This window comes from Argentina silus, assembly GCF_951799395.1.
Source record: "Argentina silus genome assembly, chromosome: 22".
NCBI lineage: Eukaryota > Metazoa > Chordata > Actinopteri > Argentiniformes > Argentinidae > Argentina > Argentina silus.
The window spans coordinates 7,401,110-7,414,642 of record NC_139676.1 but is presented as its reverse complement, the minus strand read 5'-3'; the positions used below and the strand labels follow the sequence as shown (position 1 = coordinate 7,414,642).

Sequence of the window (13,533 nt, the reverse complement as noted above, 5' to 3'; positions counted from 1 at the left end):
CGTGTCTCTGCATGCGTGTGTGCGTGCGTCTCTCCCTCTCTCTCCCCTCTCTCTCTCCCTCTCTCTCTCTCTCTCTCTCTCTCTCTCTCCCTCCCTCGCTCTTTCTCGCCACCCAAGGGTCTCCCTACGAATGATGTGGGGGAGTGATTGGAATGCGTTGGTTCCCAGCGCCATCTACAGATCAAAAGCCACACATGACACAGGTTCGTCATCTTTACTATAGATGAATAATAGTGCAACACCAGCTTATTATAATGGTGGTTCTGTGAAGGGATGGACCAGGCTAGCGTACCTCAATTTATTTTCACACCGCGAGTTTTTTTTTTTTTAAATTTTTTGGGGGGGGGGGTTTATTACATTTTATTTGTTATTAAATGCAAATGTAACTGTGCTGTCTCCTGTGTAGGCTACAAACGAACAGGCAGTTCATTCTGTCACTGTCGCGCTCTAAAAACTCTATCTCCCAGAGTCCTCTTGTGCGTGGGTTGGAGCGTGTCCTCCTACGTCATGAAAATGTGGACCAATAGCAAACTGCAGAATATGTAGTAACACGACAGTCTTCAGAGGTACAGGAACCGGTCGACGGGAGTTGCCCCGCAGAGTCTTCAGTCTCTCCTTCTGCTTGCCCATCGGCATTTATCTCTAAATGCTGATGTGATTTGATTGAAATTAGTCTAGTCTATTTATTTTTTCTTCGTCTTGATCGACGGCCGAATTCATCCTAAAGGTAAGCTATGGTCTTCCGCCCTCATCAGCGCTAGTAGGCCATTTCTATGTTCTGCGGTTCCTCCTAGGCCTGCAGGAAATATCAGCCGACTCAACTACTCCGCTGTCAGGTTACTCCCGGGGGGTGCTCTAACGGCGGGCTGGGTGGTTAAGATGGTCTCGGTGTACATGTTTCATGTAATTTAGTTAGCTAACATTGTATGTAATGTCGCTGATCGGCTTTGGTGAGTACTATCTAGCTAATGGTTTTGAAAAAGCTAGAATGTACTTTTTAACACTGGCTGTGATCGAATTCGGCCGGTATCAGACAAATATCCGCACTGCCTTCCTGTCTTATTTACCTAAAATACATCTAGCTCGCCATTCAATAATTTCCTTGTTAGGTGTTACATAAAAGTGTGAGTGTGTGAGTGTGTGAGTGTGTGTGTGTGTGTGTGTGTGAGTGTGTGTGTGAGTGAGTGTGTGTGTGTGTGTGTGTGTGTGTGTGTGAGTGTGTGTGTGTGTGAGAGTGAGAGAGACAGTTAGGCTAGATCCGTGGCATTGACACCGACGTTGTCTTTGATATTGATGCCAGAGGCTGTGGGCATACTTTCAATGTCTTAGTAGAAGAAAACAGGTTGGGAGTCCTGTGAATAGCACAAGAGAGCCAGTTTTAGCCTGTCCTGTCTATGTAAGCACTCCGATGTGTAATCAATGAATCAATACGATTTCGAGTAACGGTGCTGTCAATCACATGTGGGGGTTGTTTGCTAGCTACCATCAAAGCATGTTCTCTTCTCTGACTCTGAACAAAGATAACGTGTGTGTGTACATGTTTTCCTCCTATCTGGGGTTAGCTGAACTTGTGTGGAACAGACAGTTCTTGTCTTGATAGTGTGTAAAGGACCAAAAGGAGGGGTAGAAGATGTCATGGATTCATAACATGGTGATATAGTAAATTCACTGCATACTTGTATGTAATACATTCCTCTCTTAAATGGGGATTATCCATTGAACAGGAGTGTATTATGCCTTATGCACACCTGGCGTAGTTTGAACAGAGGGAGTGACTAATATTTGCGCTACAGGGTTTAAAAATAGCCCAAGGCCACATACCTGTTCACGTATCAAAACATGCTAAGCAGGTTTTCATGACCAACATTATCGTCATGCAGTACTTAATCCATCTACGCCCTCTTTGCCTACGTATGGCGAGGAAACAATAGCTATCCAGGAATAAGTAGCAGGCTAACTTCAGGCTTAGAGTCAAAACAGATCTTGAAGAGGAACAGAGAGTTTAGTGCTCGTTAAAACGTACAACTAACTCCATCTTCCTTTGGTGTATTTATTTATTTTCCTCTCTTGCTGTCTCCTATTGAAGTTGTCATGGCGACATACCAAGAGTTCATCCAACAGAATGAGGACCGGGACGGGGTGCGTTTCAGCTGGAACCTGTGGCCCTCAAGCAGGCTGGAGGCCACCAGGTTGGTGGTCCCTGTGTCCTGCCTGTTCACCCCCCTGAAGGAGAGACCAGACCTGCCCCCGGTACAGTACGAACCTGTCCTCTGCTCCCGGGCCAACTGCAAGGCTGTGCTCAACCCCCTCTGGTGAGTGTTTGTTTGAATTTGGGGTGGTGGTGGTGGTGGTTGTGAGTGAAGGATGTTCTGTTATGTTCACGTTCTGCCTTGGGGTTTTGTCCAAAGGCTATGTAAAGAAACTTGAGAACAGGAGAGAGACCTGGGATAAGTAGTTTTGGATGTGTGCATACTGTCATGTAAACAAGAAAGTTTGTAAAACATTAACACACTTAAACGCAAAGTAAAGTCAAACATTTGAAGAGAAAGGGATGGGAAGAGTAGGAATGTTTTGTAAAGAAATTGTGCATCCAGTGATGAATTGTGTATCCAACCCTCACTAAGAATGTTCCATTAAGTGCTCTGTAATAACATCAGTCTGGGGTGTGGTAATACCACATCTAATGAACAAAGTCTCAGGTGTAACCTCCTGTTGTCTACCTTGTACGGTACAGTATGTACTCTGCTCCATCCAAGCATTGTGAGCTGTGACACATTCTTCTTCTCCTCTTGTAGTCAAGTCGACTTCAGAGCCAAAATTTGGGCCTGCAACTTCTGCTTCCAAAGAAACCCAGTAAGTAGTAGACCCACAATATCATAAATGATGTCTTATTGAATCATATCTCACATAACATACGTTATCGCACCGATATCTCAAATGTTATGCAATGCACATATCTGTATGTGGACTATCTGCATTCCTTTATCAGGCTAACCCTTCTTGTCACTTTCCCAGTTTCCACCGTCCTATGCAGGGATATCTGACGTCAACCAGCCCGCTGAACTCATGCCACAGTTCTCCACCATCGAGTACATAGTGCAGGTAAATACATACATCGCTCCCTGACCTATGAACTTGTACACAGAGACAGTCTGCACAGCCTGTACTATAACTCAGGGGTGGCTGGAGGAGGGTAGAAAAATCAGAGGACGGGCGCATTATCATGCACGTGTGTTTGATACCATTCCTCATTCCGTTCCATGCATTACAATGAGCCCGTCCTCCCATTTCTCCCTCCACCAGCCTCCCCTGTACTGTTCACACCCGTATCATTGACATTAGGGTTCCAACCTAAGGGTTTAAAGTAAAAGGTCATGGACCTAATGATTTAATTGATTCAAAGCTACTTGTTGGCTATCGTGACAACTTACTTTGCGGTTGCACTTTATGCACTGAGCAAATTGCCTCATGAAATATAAATGAGGTTTTTAATGGTTAGCATATAATGATTAGCAGACAGAGGATGTGTGTGTGTGTGTGTGTGTATGTATAATGCACTAGGTCACACGCAGGCCTCGTTGTTGTAGGAGTGCGTCTGCTTTTGAAAAACTGCTGATGCTATCATCGCTGTATTGTGTGATACATACACGGCATCAAATTCACAAACAAGCGATATCAAGTGACACAAAAACAAACAGTCCAGCAGCCGCCTGGATGTATCGCGTATTAGAGGGCTGGATTGGGTCCCGCCGGGTCCCGCGGGACCCAACGCAAATCTCGCGGGAGCGGGCGGTTTGAACTTTGCTGCGGGCGGGAACGGGCGGCTAAAAAAAACCACTGCGGGATCGGGATGTAGTCTAGGCTAGCGACAACCCCATGAATCTCTTTATTAATAGCCTATAAAATTACGTGTTTTCTCCTGCGGGACGGGAGAAGACACAAAATCAATGCATCTCTATTATTGTGCGGGCAGAAATTCTCAGAGTTTTGCGGACACGGGCGGGAGTGGACATACACACTGCGGGAGCGGGCGGGAGTGTAACACGCACCCTGCGGTCGCGGGCGGTAATGGTCAGAAATTCAGTGAGAGCGGGCAGGAGCGGGATGAAGAAAACAGTCCCGCGCAGGGCTCTATCGCGTATCACTCTACAAGTTCCTAACCTAGAATGACCCTCTCCCCTCCACCCCTCCTCTCCCTCCCCCTCCTCCCTCCAGCGCGGCCCCCCCACCCCGCTGGTCTTCCTGTATGTGGTGGACACCTGCCTGGAGGAGGAGGACCTCCAGGCCCTGAGGGAGTCCCTCCAGATGTCCCTGTCCCTGCTGCCCCCCAACGCCCTGGTGGGCCTCATCACCTTCGGACGCATGGTGCAGGTCCACGAGCTCAGCTGCGAGGGCATCTCCAAGAGCTACGTCTTCAGGGGCACCAAGGAGCTCTCGGCCAAACAGATCCAGGTGGGGAGAGTTAAAGTAGTAGTAGTGTGAGGTTGTAGGGCTGCAGTCCTGGACACAGACTTAAGCCTAGTCCTAGACTAAAACACATTTCCAGTGGTGGATCTCCATTTTAAAGTGCGATTTAGTCGAGGATTAGGGTAATCTGTGTCTGGTAAACCACCCCCGTTATAGAGTTAGAAGAAGTACAGTGTGTGTGGTCTGGGTCACACACAGAGCGACAGAGTCCCACATAACAGAGTTATATGAATGTTTATGAATGATGTTGTTATTATAATTCCACATTGACACAAAAAATGTCATAGGTAGACTAGGCATGATATAGGTCACCCAGATTCGGCATTGATCATGAAAGTAGAAAGGGTAGAACAGACAGTACGGCTTTGACCGTGGAGCTAGAATACGTATTTAAACTGCGATCCAGGTCAAATAGATCTGCTTTCACCAATAGACACATAATGGAAGGAATAATGCACATGATCTAGGTCACAGGAAGCTGGCTTTGATTAGAACCATAGAAGAAGAATGGAAGGATTGATTCCAGGTCAAATCGTGAGCTCTGGTTACAGTCATTGGAGCTTGAGCCTAGGGGGAAGACACTGCTGCCTCTGTGTGTGATTCATTTCAATAGGCTGTTTGGCTACATTGTTGGGTTATGGAACCTCCCCTAGGCTATCCCATGATATTCATACCATACCTTTTGTGACGGGTCCATGCGAACTCACGTGTCTCTGTCTTGTGTCGTCTTTTCAGGAGATGCTGGGCTTGACGAAGCCAGCAGCCTCGGCACAGCAGGGCCGTCCTCAAGCCCCTCAGGAGCCAGGCTTCTCCTCCTGCAAGTAAGGAACTGGTTCCCCCCCCCCCCCCCCCCCTCTCTCTCTCTCTCTCTCTCTCTCCACACACACTGAGTAACCATAGACATCTGTATACACCATGAACCGTACTAGTGTTTAGGAGCACTGCTTCTGTTCCAGAGTCAGTAGCAATGGCTTATGTTAGACTTGAGGGGGTATAGGGGGAATGGAAGGCCGATCCTAGACCAGTGTTTCGTAAGCATTTTCCTTCTTGAGAGAGTTATTCAATTATACAGTCATTCAGTGTCAATCTACAGTGTTAATCTAATCTAACATGTTTTCCTTCCTTCCCTTCTTTCCTTCTTCCTTCCTTCCTTCCTTCCACCCTTCCCTTTTTTCCTTCCTCTCTTTCCCCCCCCCCCTCCTCCGTGTGTCTAGGTTTCTTCAGCCTGTCCATAAGGTGGACATGAACCTGACTGACCTTCTGGGCGAGCTTCAGAGAGACCCCTGGCCTGTCCCCCAAGGCAAACGACCCCTACGCTCCACAGGCATCGCACTATCCATTGCTGTGGGGCTCCTGGAGGTAATACACACACACACACACACACACACACACACACAACATACAGGAATACATGCATGCATGCATACATGTGCACCTTCTGATTTAGTCTACAGAAAAACACACTGCACACACACACACAGCTGGTCTGTAAACTGAACCTTACCCCCTCCCTCTACATGTCACAGGTTTCAGCTAACCTCTCTGAAACACACACACACACCCTATCTCCTCAGATATTTGTCTGCTGATAGTACCGGTTGTGCTTTGCCGGTTCAAAGGTTAGAAGTTCCTGTCATTGTGGCCTGGGGTGGTCCAGTGGTCTAGCACCACAGCCTACAGTGCACACATGCCCATGTCAGAGAGACATGGGTTTGAATCTGGCCCATGCCCTCCTGACATAGCCTTTCCTCCTTACTTCCTGTCTTTCTCTACTGTCTCTGTCCAATGAAGAAGAAAAAAACTAAACAAGTACGAGAGCGGGACTGCACCACTCCAAAAAATAAATGAAAGTTCCTTTCATTTTTACCCCGTCTACCTACCCTTTAGCCTGTTATGTTATGCTGCCCTCTCCTCTCCTCTCCTCTCCTCTCCTCTCCTCTCCTCTCCTCTCCCCTCCTCTCCTCTCTCTGGGTAATCTCTTCTGTTACGTATGTGCTAGGTCTGCTCTTTTCTGTCCTCTAAAGCTGATAGAACAATGATAACATTTGATCAGGCGAGGGAGACCTGTCTACAACAGTCGGGGAAGTTGTTGAGTAATTGTTTACTTTGACCCCCGGGTACATTTGCATACCATTTAACACTCCACTCGTCTAAAGCCACACAGTAACAATGTGATTAAGTACTGTAGTAGCGAATGAGGAAGTATAAGAATTGCGTTCAAGGAAAATAAAGAAGAATAGCATTAAATACAAACGATAAGATAGCATAAGAATAAGTGATTCTGTGTTGTCAACCCATTTCAAGTTAACGTCATGTTGCAAGTGTATTAGATAACTGTATTGGATAACCTTTTGTCAACAATGTAGCAACCATGGTCCGTGTGTGTGTCCCTCAGGGTACGTACCCCAACACAGGGGCCCGTGTGATGCTGTTCACGGGGGGACCCCCCACCCAGGGCCCCGGCATGGTGGTAGGAGATGAGCTGAAGACCCCCATCCGCTCCTGGCACGACATCCAGAAAGACAACGCCCGCCACCTGAAGAAAGCCACCAAGGTGTGTAGGAGTTAGATCTGTGGAGGCAGAAGTCGGAGGACGGGCTCAGGGTTTTTAAAATGTAGTTTGCGCTACATTATATCATGACGTTCATGTGTCAAATTCGTTTCCAACTTGTTGTTGTTATGTTGAGGTACAGTCATGAATGCTAATCATAAGTCCTATGGTTCTTTCCTAGCATTGTGTGTGTGTGTGTGTGTGTGTTATTGAATATGGTTGTGGTTGTGTTGTGCAGTACTACGAGGCCTTGTCGAACCGGGCTGCTGTGAACGGCCACAGTATGGACATCTACGCCTGCGCCCTGGACCAGACGGGCCTGCTGGAGATGAAGTGCTGCGCCAATCTCACCGGGTCAGTACCGTACCAGTACCATAGATGTCACATGATCCCTCTGAGCCCCTAACCTTAACCCTGACCTCACCGGGTCAGTACCATACCAGTACCATAGATATAACATACCACCCATAGTTTATCATAATTCCATATTCCATTGTTAGATAAAATAAGGAAAAGGGTTTGTTTTATATCTCAACGTGTAGTCGCAGTCCATGACAATAGATTGACTACTCTTAATACAAATCCCTCTCTGTAGCTTATGTTGACTTTGATTTATAATATCTCAGATCTAACAACTCCTACAAACTCCTCCTCAGCTGTTTGAATTGCCCAGCTCATAGACAACCTCTCCTTCCTTCCTTCCTTCCTTCCTCCCTTCCTTCCTTCCTTCCTTCCTCTTCAGTGGTCACATCGTCATGGGCGACTCCTTCAACACCTCCCTGTTCAAGCAGACCTTCCAGAGGGTCTTCAGCAAGGACTACGCCGGAGAGTTCCGGATGGCCTTCGGAGGCACACTGGAAGTCAAGGTAGATGGGACGACCTTGATCCACAACGTTTATCTTGTCAACAAGCTGTTGAACGAGACTGCTGTATAAACGATGTTACCAACGCTTGGATCTTGAACGTTACTCTTTGCCCCCACTTCTGACTTGCCATTGACTCTCAAGTGACCTTTGTTTGTGTGACCTTTGTTTGTCGTCCATGTAGACATCGAGGGAGCTCAAGGTGTCGGGAACCATCGGGCCGTGTGTGTCCCTCAACGCCAAGGGACCCTCCGTCTCAGAGAACGTGAGTCAACCAATCACAGCACAGCAATCGTTGACATCCAGATAGACGTTTATTCTTACCTCTGAAATCACACACGCACATTTGAACAATAAAATCCACAACCACTGATATAAAATATGCTATTTTAATTGTTTATCTGGGAATGAAGTATGATCAGTGTATTCACTGCTGAGTGTCCTAAGTGAACTGGGATGAATGTGTTTGTGTTGACGCCATTGGTTGTGTGTTCTATAGGAGATGGGTGTCGGAGGTACCACTCAGTGGAAGATTTGCAGCCTCAGTCCCTCCACAACACTGGCTATGTTCTTTGAAGTCGTGAATCAGGTAAATAAATATGCCACTTTTTTGATTATACAAACCAATTTCTGAAGTACGGGGTGCTGTTTAATTAGTAACTTTGAATTGGAAATGAGGCCCCTCCTTCTTTTGTTTTGAAGTCATCAGTGACCTGACAGGATTTGGCTGATAGAAGCTATACAACTGATCTTGTCAGATTAGGGACTAACTAATAGTGTCAGAACTAGGAAACCTTGAGATGTCAGACTTGGAAACTTGTATAACGATTATATGTATCAGAATCAACCAATAGGAAGCTCTACGTGTTCATTTTAACTCGTAGGTTCAGTTTCCGACTTGTCATGAATGCACCATAAGTTATGGAGACAGAATAGGAGGATGCCTTATTCTGTAGTAGTCAAACAAGAGTCTTGGTAGCAATGTCAATGTGAAACATTAGCCTGACTCCTTTTCTGTGATGTGTGTGTAGCACAACGCACCCATCCCTCAGGGTGGCAGAGGAGCGGTCCAGTTCGTCACGCAGTACCAACACTCCAACACCCAGAAGCGGATCAGAGTCACCACCGTGGCCAGGAAGTGAGTCTCTCTCTCTGGGGGGGGGGGGGGTCTGTCCATTGGAAGTGGGCTTGCGAGAATGGTGTATACTTTTGCTTTTGCCCCTTCTCCTAATTCACTGACCCTATAGGGCAGGTTGAAATGGAACTTGGTAGATCTCTTGTGATCTTGGCTTTTCCGCGAAGATAGCAAACAGTTGGCGTGGTTCAAACACGTCACTCGGTCTTTGAGCAGTGTCAATATTAGCCTCGCGAATGAGGATGTTGACACTGGCCCGATCTGGTCGTTAAAGACTAGATGTGCGTCAGTCTCGCCTCTCTCTCTCTCTCTCTTTCTCGTGTATTAACCCTTTCCTTCTCCCCCCCTCCACCCAGTTGGGCCGATGCCCAGTCCCAGATCCAGCACATCGAGTCGTCCTTCGACCAGGAGGCCTCTGCCGTGCTCATGGCCAGGCTGGGCGTGTTCAGGGCGGAGTCGGAAGAGGGGCCGGACGTCCTGCGCTGGCTTGACAGACAGCTCATCCGGCTGGTGAGTGACGGCTTCGGGCCGGCGGAAGAATCCTCCGCGTCGTCGTTACGCAACGCCCTTACCGCAACCCTAACCCTTCCGAGTGGGAGTTGTTTGGAATTCATAGTATAAATAGAATACGTTGACGACTTTTCTAACTCTTTTAGAACGTACTTACGTAGGAGTTGTTTGGAATTTGTAGTCGGAATGGAAATGCTAAAATAGAATCGTTTGACGTGCCAAGTGGTTCTGTGTGCTTTTGAAACCTGTATGACCTGTATGAGTTATGTCATGAAACCTGAGTTCAACAGTACTCTGACGCTTGTTTTGTCTTCTCGGTTACAGTGTCAGAAGTTCGGTCAGTTCAACAAAGATGATCCTACCTCCTTCAAGTTGTCAGAGTCCCTCTCACTCTACCCACAGGTAAGACCGCCCTCTAGTGGCACTCCCTAGAACTACTTCAGCCCTTATAAAGACACCAACTTTATAGATTCAAGAGTCCTGAATCCTAACTTTTTATACACCCGACTCTAACGTTCACATAAAACAACCAATATTGATGTCAATAATGAATCTGCACAGAATTGTATGACACTAGAACCAACAGCATCTCCTAAAAGCATGCATCTATTCGTCATCGAATCCCTTCTAAACGGAACCTTTTCCTCCACAGTTCATGTTCCACCTGAGGAGGTCGCCGTTCCTCCAAGTGTTCAATGCCAGCCCAGACGAGTCGTCCTACTACAGACACCATTTTGTCCGTCAGGACCTGACCCAGTCCCTCATCATGATCCAGCCCATCCTCTACGCATACTCCTTCCACGGACCACCAGAGGTAAGGATACACATGTACACATATACACAAATACAAAAACACACAAATACACATATACACAAATACACACACTCATATTCACACTCACACAACACACACAAACCAAACATATACACACACATATACTGTACACACACACACACTCATCCACACACCCATCCTCCATCCCTAATCCTTCCCCGAACCACCAGAGGTCATACTGCTCCCTACCTTACACTACGGCCACATCTCAAATCAAACTCTTATTCCCCATAGAGAGCACTGCTGGATTCATTCATTAATACTTTGATTACATGTTAAGCGGCTTTCTGCATCCCATTTCCAGTAGGATTTAATCTGTCAGTGAACAATAAGTCATTTGAGACACGTGATCCTACTGTAGATGGAACCACGTGTTAGCTTATGACGATATGGAATGGGCACGTGCTCTTTGGTTGTGGAACACCCAGTACCTTCCAAAATTCCAAAAACTATGCCAACTTCCTCTCTCACTTGTACACAAAATATTCCAACTATGCTTGTACCCTCCTGTCCTCCGTGTTGGCTGTGTGAGGTGACCTGTCGTGTGCTGTCTCTCTTCAACCTGTTCTATATAGAGAGACATTTTAGACAAATTTTACATGATGCAGCTAATACGTTTGATCGATGTCATGAAATGTGAACGTGTGTGTGTGTGTCTCTCTACAGCCTGTTCTTCTGGACAGTAGCAGCATCCTCCCGGACCGTATTCTGCTCATGGACACCTTCTTCCAGCTGGTCATCTACCACGGAGAGGTGAGAGGCCTGCACGAAAAAACATCTCGCTCAATACTAGTTATTGATATTCTTATGGTATTCCTACTTGAAAACAAAATGGCCACTTTTAAGGATATTGTTATAGTATTCTTTAGTGGGAATTTGCTCTTGCTACAGGGTTTTTTCATAATTTCAGCCACTAGTTTCAAAATGAGCAGCTCTTGAACAACCATTCACACCGACTCTATGCTTTGTCGTCCCCCCCGCCAGACCATCGCTCAGTGGCGTAAGGCAGGCTACCAGGAGCTGCCGGAGTACGAGAACTTCAAGCAGCTGCTGCTGGCACCCCTGGACGACGCCCAGGAGATCCTGCAGACGCGATTCCCCAGCCCGCGCTACATCGACACGGAGCACAACGGCTCACAGGCCCGCTTCCTCCTGTCCAAGGTCAACCCCTCCCAGACCCACAACAACCTCTACGCCTGGGGACAGGTCAGTGATGCACTCTAACACCAAGAGTCAGGGGCTCTACCCATCAGGGCACGCAGGTGGAGGTAGAAATCGGGAGGACGAGCTCATTGTAATGCATGGAACGGAATGAGGAATGTTAGCACACATGTTTGATACCATTCCTCATTACGTTCCTTGCATTACAATGTGCCCGTCCTCCACCAGCCTCCCCTGGTCTACACTACTATATCAAGTCCAGTCCAGCTTTATTAACCTGTTGGTCTGCAGACAGGGTGGGCACACAACAACACACACACCGTAAAAAACACAGGTCCCCTACAAAAATACTCAATACTCAAAAAAAATCTCATAGGTGATCACATGATTGTCCCTCCATGGCTGTCATTGGCTTCGTTTAGATGTCAGTTGCATTGTGCATTCCATTAACAACAGTACCGGTACACTGCAGTACTGCTATGGCTGTTATTCCATATCAAGTCTTAGCCCCTTAATCCCATAGCCCCTTAACCCTTAGCCCCTTAACCCCATAGCCCCTTAACCCTTAGCCCTTTAACCATCGTGGGCCCCAGGAAGAGTAGCTGCTTCAATTGCAACAGCTAATGGGGATCCTAATTTAAACTAAACTGGACGAACCCTTAGACACTAGGCACTTGTGTAGATCTGAGAGGATTAGATAGGATTCAGCAGTATGATTAATTTCTCAGTTTGGAATTTGGCATATCTAATCAACGGACACTATGTTATGGCTGTGAGTGAATTCTCATACTTCTGACTGTATACTTGAAGTATTTACAGTAGGATTTCTCTTGCTATTTTTCCACACTCATGGCCTTTTCCCTCTCCCCCCCCCATTTCTAGGAGACCGGAGCCCCTATCCTCACTGATGATGTCAGTCTACAGGTGTTCATGGACCACTTGAAGAAGCTGGCAGTTTCCAGCGCTGCCTGAACACCGGCACACCTGCAGCCTTCATGGGACCAAAGTGAAGGATGCAAGAGAAGAGAGAAGGAAAAAGAAGAAGAGTACAAGAAAGAAAGAGACATTCCTGTATTAATATAGGGACCTAGCAACATTCCCATTCCACTGAGCACAGCCTTCAATGATTGATCTGTAGATCCACCGATCAACATGAATTGATCGTCTCTCACACTGAAAGCCATACATCGTCAATACAAACAATAGAGCCTTTTGAAGATATCGTGACACCGTTTTGCTTTCCCTATCACCTGTTTATTTTCTTAGTTTCTTTGTCCTAAGATATGTATGTAGCTGCTGTAGCATTTTGGTCAATGATGCTGCTTAAAGAAGCTTTATATGTTTGAAATGTGTCTGTCTTTAGTTTGCCTGTTTTCCAAGAAAATCCCTCAAATGAAATCATGCTCTGATGAAAGGCTTATTATTATTATTATTGTAGTACTATTGTTAATAATTGTGAATACAGAAAGACTGGAATTTCAATGACGAACATTTTTAGTGTAACACAAACCTCTGATTTTGTCTAACATAGGCCGAGGTCTTTTAGCCCACTGACACTTTTCCTGATCAGTTCTTGCCATCTGGTGTTTTGTACTACTCCAAAACCCGTCCCTGTTTTCACTCCAGTCTGGTCCTAACGTTAACACTGTATAAAAGGGAATGATTATTGATTTAGTCCTGAATGATTCATATTAATGCTATGCATATAAAGTGTGTCATGACAACTTTACTCATTTGTTTCAGTGTGTGAGATTTATGGCTGGAATTATTATCATTAGTTATTATGTCCTAAAGATCTGCATTCAATAAGCATCTTGTAAACATCTCGTTGTGATTGTATAATCACACAAGACAGCACAATCAGTGAATGCCCTGCCATCAACAGTAGCGTGTGTGTGTGTGTGTGTGTGTGTGTGTGTGTGTGTGTGTGTGTGTGTGTGTGTGTGTGTGTTTGAACCACACATGCCTCTGTTTCAGTGGCAGGTGAATGATCCTTATTTAAGACATGAGA

At 46.3% G+C, this 13,533-nt stretch overlaps 1 protein-coding gene across 1 annotated transcript; it reads left to right on the top strand.

Annotated features, from left to right (window-relative positions):
• Nucleotides 1-557: 557 nt before the first annotated feature.
• sec23b (SEC23 homolog B, coat complex II component) lies at nt 558-13,251 on the top strand. The gene is made up of 19 exons (XM_083693979.1): nt 558-727; nt 2,087-2,312; nt 2,796-2,853; nt 3,016-3,102; nt 4,216-4,452; nt 5,203-5,288; nt 5,682-5,826; nt 6,863-7,021; nt 7,257-7,372; nt 7,761-7,884; nt 8,066-8,146; nt 8,381-8,470; nt 8,913-9,019; nt 9,373-9,526; nt 9,851-9,928; nt 10,179-10,340; nt 11,028-11,114; nt 11,346-11,567; nt 12,405-13,251. Exons 2-19 carry the CDS (start codon nt 2,092-2,094, stop codon nt 12,492-12,494), a joined length of 2,304 nt encoding a protein of 767 aa, XP_083550105.1. The 5' UTR covers nt 558-727; nt 2,087-2,091; the 3' UTR covers nt 12,495-13,251.
• Nucleotides 13,252-13,533: the final 282 nt, after the last annotated feature.

Excerpts from the sequence above, each read along its gene's own strand:
- sec23b (XM_083693979.1), top strand. The coding sequence starts at position 2,092 with ATGGCGACATACCAAGAGTTCATCCAACAGAATGAGGACCGGGACGGG. Across the intron at positions 4,453-5,202 it reads TCTCGGCCAAACAGATCCAG|GAGATGCTGGGCTTGACGAA; the intron begins GTGGGGAGAGTT and ends TCGTCTTTTCAG. Across the intron at positions 8,147-8,380 it reads GACCCTCCGTCTCAGAGAAC|GAGATGGGTGTCGGAGGTAC; the intron begins GTGAGTCAACCA and ends TGTGTTCTATAG.